At 40.1% G+C, this 19,449-nt stretch overlaps 1 protein-coding gene across 1 annotated transcript in view; it reads right to left on the reverse strand.

Annotated features, from left to right (window-relative positions):
* Nucleotides 1-18,562, reverse strand: part of QTRT1 (queuine tRNA-ribosyltransferase catalytic subunit 1) — a 38,343-nt gene extending 19,781 nt beyond the window's left edge. Inside the window, exons 1-5 of the mRNA XM_073622599.1 lie at nt 18,298-18,562; nt 10,721-10,789; nt 7,593-7,731; nt 7,342-7,420; nt 2,638-2,753 (exon numbers count right to left, since the gene is read on the reverse strand). Of these exons, the coding sequence (XP_073478700.1) occupies nt 2,638-2,753; nt 7,342-7,420; nt 7,593-7,731; nt 10,721-10,789; nt 18,298-18,522 (628 nt within the window). The 5' untranslated portion in view covers nt 18,523-18,562. The remainder of the gene's footprint in view (nt 1-2,637; nt 2,754-7,341; nt 7,421-7,592; nt 7,732-10,720; nt 10,790-18,297) is intronic.
* Between the last annotated feature and the right edge of the window lie 887 nt (nt 18,563-19,449).

The following is a 19,449-nucleotide window of genomic DNA, read 5'->3' on the forward strand; positions in this document are numbered from 1 at the left end:
TTTACGGTGCAGGACTCTAAATTACCAACACAGGCATGTTGTTCCTTCAGAGTGCATGTGCCAGTGATGTCACTGGCTGCATGTAAATTAAAACAGTATACGTTGAGGAGACATTTCCAGTACATTATAGGTAAGCTGTACTATAAAAATATATTCAACCTTAAAGGGTATGTAAACGATCACCTCGTAAAAACAACCCATTCAGTTTAAAATAGAAAGGAAAGGCAATGCGTGTAGTGTAATGTAATATTATATATTTCTTTATTATCAGCGCCCGCAGCCATTTGTGGAAGTTCGCATGTACTCACTCTTTCAGCAATTACTTGCGGAAGATCAGACCTGGATGCACCCAGGACCATTCCTATGACATGCAAACTATTGATGCACCAAAAATTTCAGCCGCTAAAAATTATTAGGCGAAAATAGGGTTTTCAGTATTGTGTCAAAATTATATATATATACATACATACATACACACACACACACAGTTGTGCTCATAGGTTTACATACCCTGGCTGTTGTAACTATTTTTAGAGAAAATGAATAACACAAAAACATTTCTTTCACTCATGGTTAGTGTTTGGCTGAAGCCATTTATTATCAATCAACTGGGTTTACTCTTTTTAAATCATAATCAAAACAGAAACTACCCAAATGACCCTGATCAAAAGTTTACATACCCCAGTTCTTAATACCGTGTATTGCCCACTTTAACATCAATGACAGCTTGAAGTCTTTTGCGGTATTTGTGAATGAGGCTCTTTATCCTCTCAGATGGTAAAGCTGCCCATTCCTCTTGGCAAAAAGCCTCCAGTTCCTGTAAATTCTTGGGCTGTCTTGCATGAACTGCACGTTTGAGATCTCCCCAGAGTGGCCCAATGATATTGAGGTCAGAAGACTGAGATGGCCACTCCAGAACCTTCAATTTATTCTGCTGTAGCCAATGACTGGTCGACTTGGCCTTGTGTTTTGGATCATTGTCATGTTGGAATGTTCAAGTACGTCCCATGCGCAGTTTCCTGGCTGATGAATGCAAATGTTCCTCCAGTATTTTTTGATAACATACTGCATTCATCTTGCCATCAATTTTGACCAAATTTCCTGTGTCTTTGTAGCTCACACATCCCCAAAACATCAGCGATCCACCTCTGTGTTTTACAGTAGGAATGATGTACCTTTCATCATAGGCCTTGTTGACTCGTCTCCAAATGTAGCATTTATGGTTGTGGCCAAAAAGCTTAATTTTGGTCTCATCACTCCAAATGACTTCGTGCCAGAAGGTTTGAGGCTTGTCTCTGTGCTGTTTGGCATATTGTAAGGGGGATACTTTGTGGCATTTGCATAGTAATAGCTTTCATCTGGCGACTCGACCATGCAGCTCATCTTTCTTCAAGTGCCTCCTTAATCTTGAAACAGCCACACCACATGTTTTCAGAGAGTATTGTGTATTTCACCTGAAGTTATTTGTGGGTTTTTCTTTGCATCCCGAACAATTTTCCTGGCAGTTGAGGCAGAAATTTTAGTTTGTCTACCTGTCCGTGGTTTGGTTTCAACAGAACCCCTCATTTTCCACTTCTTGATTAGAGTTTGAACACTGCTGATTGGCATTCTCAATTCCTTGGATATCTTTTTATATCCCTTTCCTGTTTTATACAGTTCCACTACCTTTTCCCGCAGATCCTTTGACAATTCTTTTGCTTTCCCCATGACTCAGAATCCAGAAACCTCAGTGCAGCACTGGATGAAAGATGCAAGGGTCTGTCAGAAGTCCAGAAACTCATTAACCTTTTATACACACACACTAATTACAAGCAAACAGATCACAGGTGAGGATGGTTACCTTTAATAGCCATTCAAACCCCTTTGTGTCAACTTATGTGCATGTTATCAGGCCAAAATCACCAGGGTATGTAAACTTTTGATCAGGGTCATTTGGGTAGTTTCTGTTGTCATTATGATTTAAAAAGAGTAAACACAGTTGAATGATAATAAATGGCTTCAGCCAAACACTAACCATGAGTGATAGAAATGTTTTTGTGTTATCACTCATATTCTCTGAAAAATGGCCAAGAAATCATAAATTCTGCCAGGGTATGTAAACTTTTGAGCACAGCTATATTAGAGATATAATATCTCTCTCTCTCTCTCTATATATATATAGCTATAGATATATATCTATCTATATATCTCTGAGAAAAGAAAAATGGGAAAAAAAGGAAAAAAATGATTATTGGAGGAGAGCAGCATAACTAGAGAACTGACCACAGTGTGTTTCCCCTGCTTAGTGTGGTCAGTTTTTAATGGGAAAACAGAGGGACTGGCAGAAATACCAGAGATTTCACATAAAGGAACCAATACAAAGAGAACAGGATACTTTATCATACAAGTACATGGTACAGCAGGCACATATAAGGAATATGAAGTGTTGGGGTAACAATCACTTTAAAACACATTTTATGCATGTTATTTAGCTGTTAGAGCCTTCCATATGTAGATATGTAAAAGTCCTAAGTCTACTGCTGGGGTACGCCATCTTGGATATTATGTCAGCAGCCCCAGCAGACTCAGAGTCATCACTCAAGTGGTCATCAGCTTACTGCTGTAGTGCAATACTCTAATATGCTGAAACATACATACCCTCTAAACATTTCTTGCGGAGCTTAGCATCAAGTCCTCCTTGAATAATAGCAAACAGGTTCTGTTTCTCTGGGTGTTTATTGGCAGCAAGGCAGCGATCAAGCCAGCGGATGGATCTATCATTAAGAAAGAATTCTGGTCAAACATAAAATAATTTTAAAGCTGTGATAATTTAAAATTCTGTCTAATTCTGTTCAGACAGTCATGGACTTTGTGTGCCCTGTGATCATTTGTTATAAGGCACCAACAATTTACATATTTATTGTACATTCACATCAGTCCCTGCCCTCAAGGAGCTTACAATCTAAGGTCCCTAACTCACATTCATACATACTAGGACCAATAGACAGGAGCCAATAAACCTGAGAGCATGTCTTTGGAGTGTGGGAGGAAACCGGAGTACCCAGATGAAACCCACGCAGGCGCAGAGAGAACATGCAAACTCCAGGCAGGTAGGATTCGGAACCAATGACCTTAATGTTGCCAGGCAGAAGCGTTTACCACCATGTCACTGTGCTTATTTTACTCTAGTCGGCAAGACTCAATTTGCTTTATAATCATATCTGCCTCTTGAGACGTGCTAACCTGTGCTAGATCTCTGTGCATGATTTAAAGCCTAAGTGCAACCAAAATCAAATACGGAAAAATCAGCACAAGGGACATAACTTATAATCAGTAGGATGTGTCCCTTGTGCTGATTCCTCTTCTGTTAGTCATAATCTTCTTCTGTCCTGCCTCCCCCCCACCCCCGCCATCATAATCTTCCAATGTGCTGGGGGTCAGTATGACTAAGGGGCTGTCCCAGGCTTAAATCATTAGAGAAAAATAGTGCAACTGAAAAGCCACGTCCATGAATAGAGAGAAAATTACAGTAGTACTAAGTATTACTAATATAGCGGACTTTTTAGGCTAAGAAACAATAGAGAGAAAATCTAATGAAAACAATCAATTTTATTAAATTTTACATAGGATAATCACAAAAGAGTAAAAACATCATATACTGTCCATCTGTATATTAATGTGCAGTGAGCCCTTGTGCGTCCAAAGGGCTCACTGCACATTAATATACAGATGGACAGTATATGATGTTTTTACTCTTTTGTGATTATCCTATGTAAAGTTTAATAACATTGATTATTTTCATTAGATTTTCTCTCTATTGTTTCTTAGGCTAAAAAGTCCGCTATATTAGTAATACTTAGTACTACCGTAATTTTCTTGCTGTCCCAGGCTCTCAACAAGAGAGCCCAACTTTGCCTGCCTTTTCTGCCCAGATCCGCCATTCAAAGAAGCCATACTACAGCATCTATAACTAGAACACAATCTATTAATGGAAGGGGAAGTCTTTACAGTCTTTTTTTTCTCTTTCTGTAAAGGGAGCAGCTTTATTTTATTTTGTAGGTATGTGATAGGGTCACTTTAAACAACTCAAACACATCTAGAGCTATTTTCATAAATCGATTAGTTGGCCGATTATTGTTTCACTGACTTTTGAGTTTATTAAAAGTCAGCAGCTGCAAAAAGTGTAGCTGCTGACTTTTAATACACAGCCACTCACCTGTCCCATGGTCCAACGATGTGGCCGCCCAAAGCCTCCATTCTCCCCCCCACCCCTCCTCTTCATGGTGCCGACATTGTAAGTGTGGGCACCCGGCTGTAAAAATGTGCGGCGCACACTGTGCATTGCGTGAGCCGCGCTGCGCTCAGTCAATGGCCAGGCAATGTTCTGGGACAGGAAGTCCCACTCCAAACCAGGTACCCAGCCACCCCCCCCCCCCCCCCAAAAAAAATGACATGCCAATTGTGGCATGTCAGAGGGCGAGGAGTACTTAATGCGGAAGTTCCACTTTTGGGTGGAACTCCGCTTTAAATATCTCTATGCAGTGGTAAATATAAATAACCAACTATATGGTTAGGGAGCAAAATATTAAATCCACTCTGAGAATAACAGACAGAAGAGATGTACTGTATGTACTATTAGAGGAGAGATACACTGTATAGACTATTAGAGGAGAGATATACTGTATATACTATTAGAGGAGAGATAGATACTGTATATACTATTAGAGGAGATATATTGTATATACTATTAGAGGAGATATACTGTATATACTATTAGAGGAAATATACTGTATATACTATTAGGAGGAGAGATATACTGTATAAACTATTAAAGGGTGAATCTGGTAAATATCAGACTCAGAGATAAAATTTTTTATTTAAAAAACAATGTCTTCCTTCAAAAAAAATGTCATTTTAAAGAACGTTCGTTCGATTGGGGTCAAATCGACGTTCATTTTCAACCACAGTGACGGGAAAATTTGGAAATAGAAAACTTCTTGGTCAAAGGAATTTCCAGACAGTGTATGTGGTTTTCGTTCAGAAATCACATTCATTATTAAAACCAGAATGTTAAAAACAAGTGAAAATTTCAAACATTCTTTCATTAAGCGAATGTACAAAGATTTTTCGTCTGAATATTCTCATCTGAAAATTGCTCCGTGTGACCAGCATAAGGCTCGGTACACACCTATGCAGTATGCTTTTGATCTGTTTCTGCAGTGCTTTTTGCAGTGCGTTTTGATTTTTGTGCATGTGATTTAGGTGCGATTTGCGTTTTTGCTTTTTCTTGGGCCAATTTGTTATTGGGGCAGATTAAAAAACACAAATTGCTGCAAAAACGCATTACGTGCTTTTCTGCAGCTTCTCCATTGAAGTATACTGAACCAAAAAAGCACTGTTGGGCGTTAAAAAAAAAAAAAAGTCCCTGACCCTTTCCAAATACGCAGCGGCTGAAAATGTGATGTGAACGTGTCCCATAGGAAACCATGTAAATGAACTGCACCAAAAAACACATAGATGTGAACCAGGTCTAAGACGTTTAGCAACATAATGGGGTCAAAAAAACTAAAATTAGCCCTTTATAGTACAAAAAAAAAGCAGATAATCGCTACTGTAAGGGGTTCATTTTTTTACTGTAGAACTGTGAAAGTAATATTTGCAGTAGCAATTTGCTCTTTTTGTACTATAAAAGGGCTCATTTTCGTTTTCTTTAACCCCATTATGTTACTGGCCGATTAATCGATTATGAAAATAGTAATCGATTAATTTCATAATTGATTAGTTGTCAATTAATCGATTAGTTGTTTCAGCCCTTAACACATCTGCATTAAAGGATAAATTCACCTTTGCAGAATGTTACATGTCCAACCCATTTTTAGGGTGAAACATGTAACGTGCTCCAGCATCTGCACTTTCTCCCCCCCTCACTGTAATAGTGGGAGAGGGATCTGCACTGGTGAGGGTCCTCATAGTCCATTCATCTTCCTGTTCTCATAACTGCCTGCAGATATCAGAGGTACAGGCAGACCACTATCCTGAGAGTCTGCAAGATTCTGGCATTGCATCCACAATCTGCTGATCGCAGGTGCAATGCTCTGCAGGCTCCTTAGAGAAAAAACAAAACAATAAATGCACATTTTTTTTACCAGCATAAAAATGTGCATTTATTTAAGGTGAACTTAGCCTTTCAATATAGGGAATGCAAATAAGATTGCATCACTTTTCACCATCTGTTACTTATCCCACATTTCTAGAGCCAGCTTAACCACTCTTACTCAATCTAGTCTAAAATGATTGCTTGTGGGAAGCAGGTGATCAGAAATGTAATAAAGAGAAGTATTACGTGTAATAACACACATGCATGGCTGTAAGTCAAATTGCAGACATTGTACACTGCTAACCTGTGCATAATGAAGAAATGTCAGTGATTGTTTCATGGTGCCAACATCCAAGTATATGAATATAGAAAAAGAGGGGTTCCCCTTGGGGTTTGGACTTTAACGACACTTAGATAAATGTTACAAAAGGATGTAGTAGAAAAAAATTACTCATATATTTTATTATAAAAACATATGTAATATAGTATACATGGCAGCCACTGCTGATGATGCAATAGTTACAAATAGGTGACATGTAGGAGTTATCCTTCACCGGACACATTTCAGAGTCTACTAGAGATACTCCTTCCTCCGGGGTAGATAGGATATGAATAGGTTCCATGTAACCTGTTGCATATAGTTAGGTTCCATGCAGCCTGTTCACAGGAGACCAAACAGAGAGACACATGCGTCATACTAACAGCTCTAAGTGTCTCCCCTAAACTCCAACCAGAGGAACTATATCTTTTCCACTCCCCCTTGAGCGTACACCCAGGACTCCATCTATGGGCCCCAGTGGGTCCTCCTGGTTGCCCCACATATAGGAAACCTTCCGGGTTTGGGCTTCTGATCTCACTTGGATGACTATTGTATACTCTGTTTAATTCGATACTTTATGCTGGGTTCTTCAGGGTGATGGCAGTTTCCCGGGGGCAACGCTGTGCTTTTCTGTTTTTAATTCAATGGAGTGTGCTATAAGCACTTGATTGCTGCAATTAGTTTTCATATCCTATCTCTCCCTGAGGAAGGAGCATCTCTAGTAGACTCCAAAATGCGTTGGGTGAAGGATAACTGCTATATACCACCTATTTGTAACTATTGCATCATCAGCAGTGGCTGCCATGTATACTTCATTACATATGTTTTAATCTATGTATTTCTAATAAAATATACGAGTATTTTTTCCTACTACATCCCTTTGTGACATTTATCTAAGTGCCGTTAAACTCTAAACCCCAAGGGGAACCCCTCTTTCTATACTAACCTGTACATGGCCTCCTCCACGCGGGGTCCGGAGATGGTACTGCTCACCACGTCATCAAGCTGCATCATAATGTCAGAACCTGGGTGAGAAGATACAAAGCAGCGGTGTTAGAGAGAAATATTGAACAATTCATGGATTGTGTCCCTTAGAAAATGACATAGATGCATACAAACAATATATTTAATAGATGTGAATGGTATCTGAGACTAACTAATCAATGGTTAGAATTTAGACACATTTATAAAACTTACCAAGAGCATTCTGGATTTCAATAGACTTCTCTGGCGTGAGTAAGATCTCTCGGTTATCATAGGGAGATGTGAAATGAACGCCTTCTTCCGTCACCTTGGAGAGTTCCACCAAAGACACCATCTGAAAGCCACCACTGTCCTAAAATCACCAATTAGAAATCATAAACCCCAGACACATAGCATGCTTCCATATACTAGAGTCAGAGTATTCCTAGTTTTGGGAGTAGGTCCTAACTTAGCAGAGATGAGCTTAGTTTGGAGACAAAATGGGTCCCAACCCATTTTGCCCAAACTCACGGGAAACTGTTACAGGATTGTATTCTTTCTGGACCAATAAGCTGCGGGCAAGAGATTCCCTGCCATGCAGGTGCACACAACAAAGAGGGGTGGTTTTCACCTGACGTCGGAAGGGGTCCGATTGGAGCCCTGCATGTATAAATAGGACGGGCGGGGAAGCATCAGTCCTCCACGCTCTCCACAGTGGTCGGTCACAGTCCTTGTCAGCATGTCTCACCATGGTAGGTTATTAACACTCAACATCTTCCATTTTTTCATCCATTTTTATTTAGTTGCATGTCATCTTTCAACCATTTTTATTTTTTTCGCATTGATTTTGCACCACTGGAGATAGACCACTTATATCTAGGTATAGTCATTCTAAGCGTTACACATACATACATACATATATATATATATATATATACACACACACACACATATATACATACACACACATTTTTATTTGGATTCTACTTACCAATATACCTCAGTTTGTTTTGCACCCAATTAAGCAGCTCACTTACACTCACTAGTTTTCTGTGGAGCCATGAGAGTTTGGTGGTTGGTTGGTTGGTATCCCCCCCCCCCCTCCTTTTTTTGATTTTTAAATTTTTCTCACATTTTTACCATTTATCATATATATTTTGCACACATGTTCATGTATGTACTACACATACATTTCACATTCTTTACACATAATTTTCCTTTTCTGTCAACACCTAAGTGATAGTTTTATGTCATGTATATTAAACACATAAGGACCTGGAGGAGGACCTGTTGGATTGCGCGCCATGCCCGCCATTCCATCCTGTCCTGTTTGCACTGCTGGGCCCTTGGAATCCCACACCCACAGTTGCCAGGTCAGACATTTCCAGGCAACTACCATTAGGTCATGAGCATGTGATGTCTTGCAGATTTGTAAGTATAGGTCCCCTTATGACTGATACCCAATGTTTGCAATAACTGAATACATTGTATTATATGTCATGTTCTCCTAAACTATTTCTACTTCATAGACAATTGTGTGTGCATCAACCCCTGAGGAAGTGATGCTATGTCACGAAACACGTCGGGTTACACTGATGCACGTTCACACCTATTAAGGACTGATCTTTGAAACACTACCTGGCTATGAAATTAACAAGTACATATTGACCAATCTGCTTGACTATATGGCAATTATGTCACTGTAGATCTGCTGGAAATTGTAATTTATTGGTAAATTGTATTTACCAATAAATATTTACTTTATTGATTTTATTCCTGAGTGTGTTGCGCCTCATCTAAAGTCCCACAGCAATTCTTGTTTCTTCATAACTAAGAGGCAGGGATGCCCATAACTTCATTGAACTAATTTTGCCAAATAGCCATATTAGAACAACGTCTTTGTCTTAATGGTCATGTGGCCATATTTGGTCAATAACCTCACGAGTATCCTCGCCCCTTTGTTACATGCAGCTGACGGGTAAGCAATTTCCTGCCCACAGTCTGTCCTGGGTGCTGCATAGAGAAGAGGCAGGAGAGTGGGGATTTCAAATCCTTAGACCAGGGGGGCACCGATAGCTCAGCATCGCCAGAGGCAAGTACAGCAGGGATCAGGAGGTAATGGAGGGGGGTGTGGTATTGGGGTGGTAGGGAGGGTGTACGGTGTTCGATCAGCTGTGCACCCGCAGAGCTCTGAGGGAAATTGCAGGGTCTGCATCCCTTTAGGCGCGAGTTCCCATAGGGAGTATATCACCAAAAATTACATTTTTGTAGCTGGGGATGTCAAAAATCTGGCTTAGTGCAGATTTCTGGGAAAAACAGTGAGCCGATCACACAAGCAGGAAATTACATTTCGGGGGGGCGCCCTGTACACCAGGTAGCCATATTGCATTTTATAGGAAATAAAAGCTGCAAATTGAAAAAGGAGAAGTCATTTTTAATAACATTCAATTATAATATAAATTGTGTCGCAATTGCATGTTATATTTAGGGGTCGAGCGATTATCGGTGCATCGGGATCGGTCACAAACTTACCGATGTAACCAATATTGCTTCAAAGGCATCACCCCAGTACCGTTCTTTAGAGCAGACGGTCAGCTGTTATTACAAGCAGCGACTCCCGCCGATCCGTCGGCACGTCCGCCAGCTGGCCAAAGACCTGAACAAAAGCTGAGGGTCTAGTAACCTGGAAGCAATGTTATGACATCACTCCCGGATTACTGGCATCCTAAAGGCGCCAGTTTTAAAAAATAGAAAGTATTCAAAAAAAGCAGATCTTGACGTTTTGAATACTTTCAAGTGCAGAGGAGGAGTTGGGGGTCTTATAGACCACCCAATCCCTCCATAAAGAGTACCTGTCACTGCCTATTACTGTCACAAGGGATGTTTACATTCCTTTAGACAACAATCCAAGTGATAAAAAAAAAAAAAAATTAAAAAGGACAGTTTAAAAATAAAACGTTTAGATCTACAGAATATCAGCACCTGGAAGGCAGCCGAAAAATCCTTATCGGTCCTGAAAAAACTATATCGGTCGACCCCTAGTTATAATATTTATTTTTATTCGCAATTTTATTTCCCCATGAAAATGTAATTACCCTTTAAAGACTACATTCTGGGATTCCATTTGCCACGAATGGAGGTAAAAGCATTATTTTCACTACAGCGTTGGTTTTCTGAATCGAACAGCTTATTACTTTACACAGATTCTGCTAGATCAGAGCTATTTGAGACTTTCTATACTGAAATGCAGGATCAGATTTCCAGAGGATAATGCAGATACAATTCTAATTTACACCCTTTGGGTTATAGTATCTGGCACATTTAGTTCCGACCATTTGTGGTGCAGTGAACGCCCAACTTACCGTGAGAAGGTTCCGGTCCCAATTCATGAAACCATGCAGGCCATTCACCTTCTTCATCACTTCAGGACCCTACAAAAAAAATAAATAAATAAATAATAATAATAAATTATATATATATATATATATATATATATATATATATATATATATATATACACATATACATATACACACACACACATACATACATACACACACACATAATAAATCTAAATATATACACACACATAATAAATCTAAATATATATTATATATTTTTTTTTTTTATTTTCATATTCCACGAACAGTCATCTTTTCAATTTTTAAAATCGGAACTAAAGTACAATTGTCAAAAAATGCATGTAAAATCTCCTTTGTCAAAAAAAAAAAAGAAAAAAAAAAGACCTTTCCCCCCCCATGTTCGTAGTAATTTTATTCCCATAGCGCATACTGCACAACGTAAAAGCTGGGTGCCAGGGACAATGTCATTCCTCTATGCGGTCTGCAGTATACAGGGTACGGGATTTTCGTCAGAGCCATACTAAGGGAGAACAGGGCAAGGTAGCGGGTTTGCCTCCCATCCTCAATGTCTGTCCTGGCATGGCCTCATTCAACATCAACTGCCTACAAGCCATTCCCCCTTGTGAGGCGATTGGTCAAAGCCGTGTACCGGCCAATCTCCTGGGTATAGGGATAGTCCACCTTTTCACAAAAAAATTAAATGATAATATAACTCACCCTTGCAGTCCTCTGGTCCCTGATGCATGTACCTTATATAGAGTTGCCACCTCATCACTTTAAACCCGTACACATATGAATTACACGGGTTCTGAGGCTAATTTAATGCAGAGAAGGCACCAAGTGAGTTTAATTACCACCTTAATCAGCCACAGAACCTGTGTAATTCATATGTGTTCAGTTTTAAAGGGAATCTCTTGGGGACCCCCCAGGTCATCAGAACTAATGTCCCCATTGGAAGATTACCCCTCTATTCATTTTCTGAGGACAACCCAAAATGTGGGATTTTCTTTTACGTTCTCTTTCAATGATAATGGTGAACAGAATAAATAGAGAGGATGAATCTCCCTAATGGGGGTACAGACAGCAATAAAAACTGACAGAGGTTCTAATCCCTCTTCACTCCATCCAAAACTGAAATAAAAGTTTTGCCTTTGGTTATACTTTAACCGCTTCCGGACCGCCCACTGTACATATAGTGTGGCAGGGCAGCCTGGCTGTGCAAAATCACGTACCTGTACATGATTTTGTGCACGTGACTGGACACAGCAGGAGCCAATCAGAGGGTCCAGCGATGGCCGACGTGACCCGCCGATCGTTCACAGGAGACACGGAGCAGTGGTGTGCCTATGTAAAGAAGGCACACCGCTAATCTATCAATAAGGAAAACAGAAATCTCCAGTGTAACACCCCACCCCGCCCCCCACACACACACACAGTTAGAAAGCACCGCCCTAGGACACACTTAACCCCTTGATCGCCCCCTAGTGTTAACCCCTTCCCAGCCAGTGTCATTTATGCAGTAATCAGTGCATTTTTTAGCTCTGATCACTGTAATGGAGTCACTGCTCCCCAAAAAGTGTCACTTATGCCGTGTACACACGGGTGGACTTTTTTTTACCAGACTGGTCCGATGGACCGAGTCCGGCGGACAATCCGACCCTGTGTGGGCTTCATCGGACCTGCAGTGGACTTTTTCGGTCGAAAATCTGACGGACTTTAGATTTGGAACATGTTTCAAATCTTTACGTCGGAACTCCGCCAGACCCAATTCGTATCGAAAAATCCGCTCGTCTGTATGCTAGTCCAACGGACGAAAACCGACGCTAGGGCAGCTATTGGCTACTGGCTATGAACGTCCTTATTTTAATCCGGTCGTACGTCATCACGTACGAATCTGTCGGACTTTGGTGTGATCGTGGGTAAGCAAGTCCGTTCATTCGGAAAGTCCGTCGGAAGTCCGTCGAAAAGTCAGTTGGACCAGTCCAGTCGAAAAGTCGGCTCATGTGTACGTAGCATTAGGGTAAGATTTGTCCGCCACCATTACCAGTAAAAAAAAAAAAAAAAAAATTAAAAATGTCATAAATCTAACCTTTAGTTTGTAGACGTGATAACTTTTGCGCAAACCAATCAATATACGCTTATTGGGATTTTTTTTTACCAAAAATATGTAGCAGAATACATATTGGCCTAAACTGATGAATAAATTTGATTTTTTTTTTACATTTTTTTTTTTTATTGGGAATGTTTTATAGTAGAAAGTAAAGCAGGCCATACATGGTCGAATTTCGAACGAATTTTCTTTTCAAAATCAGAAAGTTCGTTCGGCTGACCAAGCCTTCAATTTCACCGCATGTTGCTACAGAAAATAATTTTCGTGGGCGGGAATCTTCTTTTCTCTGTGTAAATTTTTTTTTCTTATTACATTTCTCGCACGATTCTCCCATCATTAATTAGAAAATCGTTCGTTTTTCAAAAAATTTCCAACATGTCCGATTCCTCAAATTTGATTGCCGCACGAAAATCGGCCGTTGTTGCAGCCCACTAATGGTGCGAAATTCATACGAAAATTCTTTCAAACGATTTTCTAATGAAAATTCTTACGAAATTCAAACTGTGTATGGCCGGCATAAGGAATATTGTTTTTTATTCAAAATTGCTGCTCTTTTTTTGTTTATAGCGCAAAAAATAAAAACACAGAGGTGATCAAATACCACCAAAAGAAAGCTCTATGTGTGTGTGTGTGTGGGGGGGGGGGAACATTGATTTTTATTTGATAATAGTACAAAGTATGTGGCGCTAGTCCAAGTGTACCACTCACAATAATGGAACGAAATCTCAAAATAACATAAATCTCAATACTTCCTTAATAGACAATACTATCTTCTCCCATTGGGGAGCAGCCAAACTAACTAAAGTGTTAAATGCTGGTTGTCATTCCTAATAAAATTATATAAAATAGATCATCCAATGAACATGATGTTCCTCAACCAAACTGTGTAGAAACTGTGACCAGAGGTAAACTAAGTGATAATGGTGAAATAAAATATTTTAGAATAAATAGCAATTCCTCAAAATGTGTCATACAATGAGCATGATTTTCCTCAACATAATAAGTGAAAACAACAAAAAAAAAATATAAAATTAAATAATAACAGAATAAATATTACTGGTGAATGAAATGATACTAAAACAACTGAAATGCAATATTAAATACAAAGGTGCGACTCTGCACCACACATTTAAGCAAAAGTGATCAAGTGCAAAACCAAGTAGTAATTGTGCAGATCCATGCATATAGAAATGCGACTCTGAGATAAAGCTCCCAAAATTCAACACCTCACCCACCTGAAAATAATTTCTTTAAAAATTAAAAAGCTGTGACATAAAATGTGATCAAGTCCAAAAAAATATTGCTTCATGCAGTGTGATTCGTAATGTCCATACAAATAGTCAATAATAACGTGGCAGTAAAGGTGACTTTGTGCTGGATTCATTCACTTAAAGACTGGTGCGGCACACAGGTGTTTCCCCCAGCCTCTCACCTCAATTAGCGGCCCCCAATGGGCCAAGTCAAGCAGATGGTTAATGCTTCTCTGTAGGGGATGATGATCCAACAGCTGTCCCCCTCCTCCAGAGGGTGTGCGTGGGTAAGGCTTTCTTTACTAGTCACCAGCGCTCACACAGACCCCAGAATGATAATAAGGAAGAAGGAGATGCTCCCATAGTGAAGTACTTTCAATTCAAGTTTAATGTAAAAAATAGTAACTTACATTTAAAAACGACAATATCAGCAGAAAATAGCAACAGAGACGATAAAAGTTTCCGGGTACGGCCGTCCCCGGGAAGCGTCGGCACCTGGCTCCTCCTACCCTGACGCGTTGCGTCACACCACGTGACTTTATCAAAGGGATGAGGAGTTGCTATTTTCTGCTGATATTGTCGTTTTTAAATGTAAGTTACTATTTTTTACATTAAACTTGAATTGAAAGTACTTCACTATGGGAGCATCTCCTTCTTCCTTATTATCATTCTGGGGTCTGTGTGAGCGCTGGTGACTAGTAAAGAAAGCCTGACCCACGCACACCCTCTGGAGGAGGGGGACAGCTGTTGGATCATCATCCCCTACAGAGAAGCATTAACCATCTGCTTGACTTGGCCCATTGGGCGCCGCTAATTGAGGTGAGAGGCTGGGGGAAACACCTGTGTGCCGCACCAGTCTTTAAGTGAATGAATCCAGCACAAAGTCACCTTTACTGGCACGTTATTATTGACTATTTGTATGGACATTACGAATCACACTGCATGAAGCAATATTTTTTTGGACTTGATCACATTTTATATCACAGCTTTTTAATTTTTAAAGAAATTATTTTCAGGTGGGTGAGGTGTTGAATTTTGGGAGCTTTATCTCAGAGTCGCATTTCTATATGCATGGATCTGCACAATTACCACTTGGTTTTGCACTTGATCACTTTTGCTTAAATGTGTGGTGCAGAGTCGCACCTTTGTATTTAATATTGCATTTCAGTTGTTTTAGTATCATTTCATTCACCAGTAATATTTATTTTGCTATTATTTAATTTTATATATTTTTTGTTGTTTTCACTTATTACGTTGAGGAAAATCATGCACATTGTATGACACATTTTGAGGAATTGCTATTTATTCTAAAATATTTTATTTCACCATTATCACTTAGTTTACCTCTGGTCACAGTTTCTACACAGTTTGGTTGAGGAACATCATGTTCATTGGATGATCTATTTTATATAATTTTATTAGGAATGACAACCAGCATTTAACACTTTAGTTAGTTTGGCTGCTCCCCAATGGGAGAAGATAGTATTGTCTATTAAGGAAGTATTGAGATTTATGTTATTTTGAGATTTCGTTCCATTATTGTGAGTGGTACACTTGGACTAGCGCCACATACTTTGTACTATTATCACGTTATCTATTAGGGTGGGTGAGGCCACCTCTTATGTTGGCAGCTCTTCTATTTTTGGTACCGTTGCCCATGATCCTTTGAGAGTGTGGTTGTGCGCATTAGTTCTTTATTATTTTAGATTGATTTTTATTTGGGTACAGCGTCGCACAACTGCGCAATTGTCAGGTAAAGCAACGCAGCGCTGTATCGCAAAACATGGCTTGGTCTGGAAGTGGGTAAAACCTTCCGGGGCTGAAGTGGTTAAACCCAAAAATGTAATATATTGCAGCTTAACAATCATGAGATGTGGTGGCTGCATTTGTTTTCCTTTTCAGGCTTCTTTGCTCTGTTTTCTCCTGGTGATCTGGTCAGTACCACACCTCCTGTATTGGAGTGCCTCCTCTCTGGATAAAGGAGCACAGGGGGCACCTCTGGACAGCAACATTGTCAGGAGGGAGGGAGGGTGGTGTTAGACATACAAGCAGATTTAAAGTGGAACTTCAGTCATTTTTACATCTTTCCATCTATTAAATCTTCTGCCCTTCTTGTTGTTTTAACTTTGGATAGTAAAACATTTTTTTCTGCCAGTAAATCCCTTATACAGCCCACTTCCTGTTTCTTGTCTGGTAAAAAGCCTAGGCTTATGACATCATACACAACAGAGAGAGAGAGAGAGAGAGAGTCTGCCAGGAAGTGTGGGGGGGGTGAGTCACAAGTGGGGGGGGGGGGGGGGTGAGTCACAAGAGGGCCAATGAGAGCTGCAGAGCTGGAGGTGTGTCTGTGTAAATTTAGGAAGTGAACAGGCAGCAGCTTCAGCTGCCCACAGTCAAACTCAGTGGAGGGAGATTTCTGCAGCACATTTGGCAAGTACAGAATCACAATATATATATATATATATATATATATATATACACACATACACACACACTTGTTTGGAGGGAAGCTTCAGAATGGCAAAGATGTTTTTTATTACAAATTATGTGAGCAGACTGCAGTTCCTCTTTAACCACTTACGGACTTTAACCACTTTTACGTCGAGAGGAATATCGTTGTTATGGCAGCAGCTAGCTGCCATAACCCTTGTATCTTCTTCTTCAGCGGGCGGTCCGCTACAAGATAAAGTGGTCCCTGCAGCGGATTCGCCGCAAGATCACTTTTATCGGCGGCAGGAGAGGGACCCTCCCCCCCTCCCGGCACTCTCTGGTGCCCTCCGCCGCTTACCGGAGCCGTCAGTAGCGGCGGAGGCGATTGGATCCTTCTCCTGTCTTGGTATGGAGACGAGTGAGAGGAAGATGACCCCCACCCGTCTCCATATCATTGCAGGGCGGAAGTGACGTCAAAACCTCACTTCCGCCCATAGCTCCTAAAAAGAGCCATTTTTTATTTTTTTATTTTTCTCAAATGACAAAAAAAAATGTTTTATTGCATTTTAGTGTAAATATGAGATCTGAGTTCTTTTTGACCCCAGATCTCATATTTAAGAGGTCCTGTCATGCTTTTTTTCTATTACAAGGGATGTTTACATTCCTTGTAATAGGAATAAAAGTGACAGTTTAAATAAAAAAACAATGTGTAAAAATAAAAAATAAAAAAGGTAAAATAAATAAGAAAAAAAATATTCTTTTTTTAAACATGTCCCGTCCCACCAAGCTTGCGTGCAGAAGTGAACGCATACGTGAGTAGCGCCCGCCTATGAAACCGATAGGTAGTCTAGTCCTAGACCTCCTCTGTAACTCAAAATATGCAACCTGTAGAATTTTTTAAACGTCATCTATGGAGATTTTTAAGGGTAAAAGTTTGTCGCCATTCCACGAGCGGGCGCAATTTTGAAGCATGACATGTTGGGTATCAATTGACTCGGCGTAACATTATCTTTCACAATATAAAAAAAAAATAATAATTGAGCTAACTTTACTGTTGTCTTTTTTTTTTTTTAATTCAAAAAAGTGTATTTTTTTCAAAAAAAAGTGCGCTTGTAAGACCGCTGCGCAAATACGGTGTGACAGAAAATATTGCAACGACCGCCATTTTATTCTCTAGGGCGTTAGAAAAAAAAGGTATAATGTTTGGGGGTTCCAAGTAATTTTCTAGCAAAAAAAGAAAAAAATGTTTTTAACTTGTAACCAACACATCTAAAAAAAGAGGCTCAGTCCTTAAGTGGTTAAATACATGAAGAAATTGAAGCCAAAACTCAAACACTTTATAAGCAGTTACAGCAAAAATGTTGTTTTTTTTTTCCCCCTTTTGGGATAAAAGGTTTTACATAAAATAAAAGTTGATCATTTATAAAGCACCCTGTCAGTGGTAAACGGTTTGTCCAAACCCTCCGACTGTCACTTTTACTGGACATCTAGTCTTGTTGAAAAACAACAGACTTACTGGCAGGATCACCAGGTAAAAGTGGAAGACAGCCTAAAAGAGAGAACGAATGCAGCCATCACATCTAAGAATTGATAAGCTGATTTTTTTTGGGTTTAATACTGCTTTAAATGCAGGATCATGAAGAGTATAGCTGAGCCCATCGCAATGGTTGGCTGTGTGGATGATCCAGCTCGGATTTCCAGCTGACTCCTTATCGCCATCACGGGGGTTTCAGGTAATACTAGCTGGGACTTGTAGTACTACAAAAGACAGAGGTGCCCATCCTCACCGGCCTCATCCCCAGGTGGTAGGTGTTCCCCAGGCAGATCTCACAACCCAGATCCCTCAGCTGATCAGCCGTGATCCCCTTCATCGTCCCCTGAGTCCCCACCGGCATAAACACCGGGGTCTTCACCGGTCCGTGCGGTAGGGTCAGCTCGCAGGCCCGGGCTTTGGTGATCGGACATTCCGCCAGGACCCGGTGCACTAACGCATGTCCTCTGGGCGCCGCCATCTTCCCAGTGACAGACGGAAGTGACGCGTCCGTTCGAGCACCATGGTAACGGAGACAGGCGCGCAGGCTGTTTCACGCAACTTTATTAAAAACTGACAAAAAAAAAAAACAATCTGTGACCGTGCACTGAGGTTAAGATTAACATTGCGGTCACCTGTCCCTGGAATGAACCTGGCTTTGGTGGGTATTCATCAAGTTACTGACAAAATTTAAAAAAAAATTCTCATTGTATAATCGTATTATCCAATTTGATGGCTTTAACCGCTTCAGGATATTCCCCCCTTAATGACCAGAGCCCGCCAGGAAGTCGGCACGGCGCTGATCACAGGCAGTGAGACATTGTCCCGATGCGCGGCTGCAGAGAATGGGAAACGTCTCACTGCCTGTGATTAGCGCCGTGCCGACTTCCTGGCGGGCTCTGCACATGGGCTGTGTGAACACACCAGAGCTCATCGTTAATGACCAGGCCATTTTTTGCGATGCATCGATTTAACTGACAATTGCGCGGTCGTGCGACGCTGTACCCAAACAAAATTTGATGTCCTTTTTTTTTTTTCCCCCCCAGAAATAGAGATTTATTTTGGTGGTATTTGATCACCTCTGTAGTTTTTTATTTCTTGTGCTATAAACAAAATAAGACCAACAATTTTGAAAAAAATATATATATATATATTTTTTACTTTTTGCTATAATAAATAACCAAAAAAAAAAAAAAGTAAAACAAATTTCTTCATCAGTTTAGGCCAATATATATTCTTCTACATATTTTTGGTAAAAAAAATCGCAATAAGCGTATATTGATTGGTTTGCGCAAAAGTTATAGTGTCTACAAAATAGGGGATATCTTTATGGTATTTTTATCTATTTATGTGTTTTTTTACTAGTAATGGCGGTGATCAGCGATTTTTAGCGGGACTGCGATATTGC

Source organism: Aquarana catesbeiana, linkage group LG03 (genome assembly GCF_042186555.1).
Source record: "Aquarana catesbeiana isolate 2022-GZ linkage group LG03, ASM4218655v1, whole genome shotgun sequence".
Taxonomy (NCBI): domain Eukaryota; kingdom Metazoa; phylum Chordata; class Amphibia; order Anura; family Ranidae; genus Aquarana; species Aquarana catesbeiana.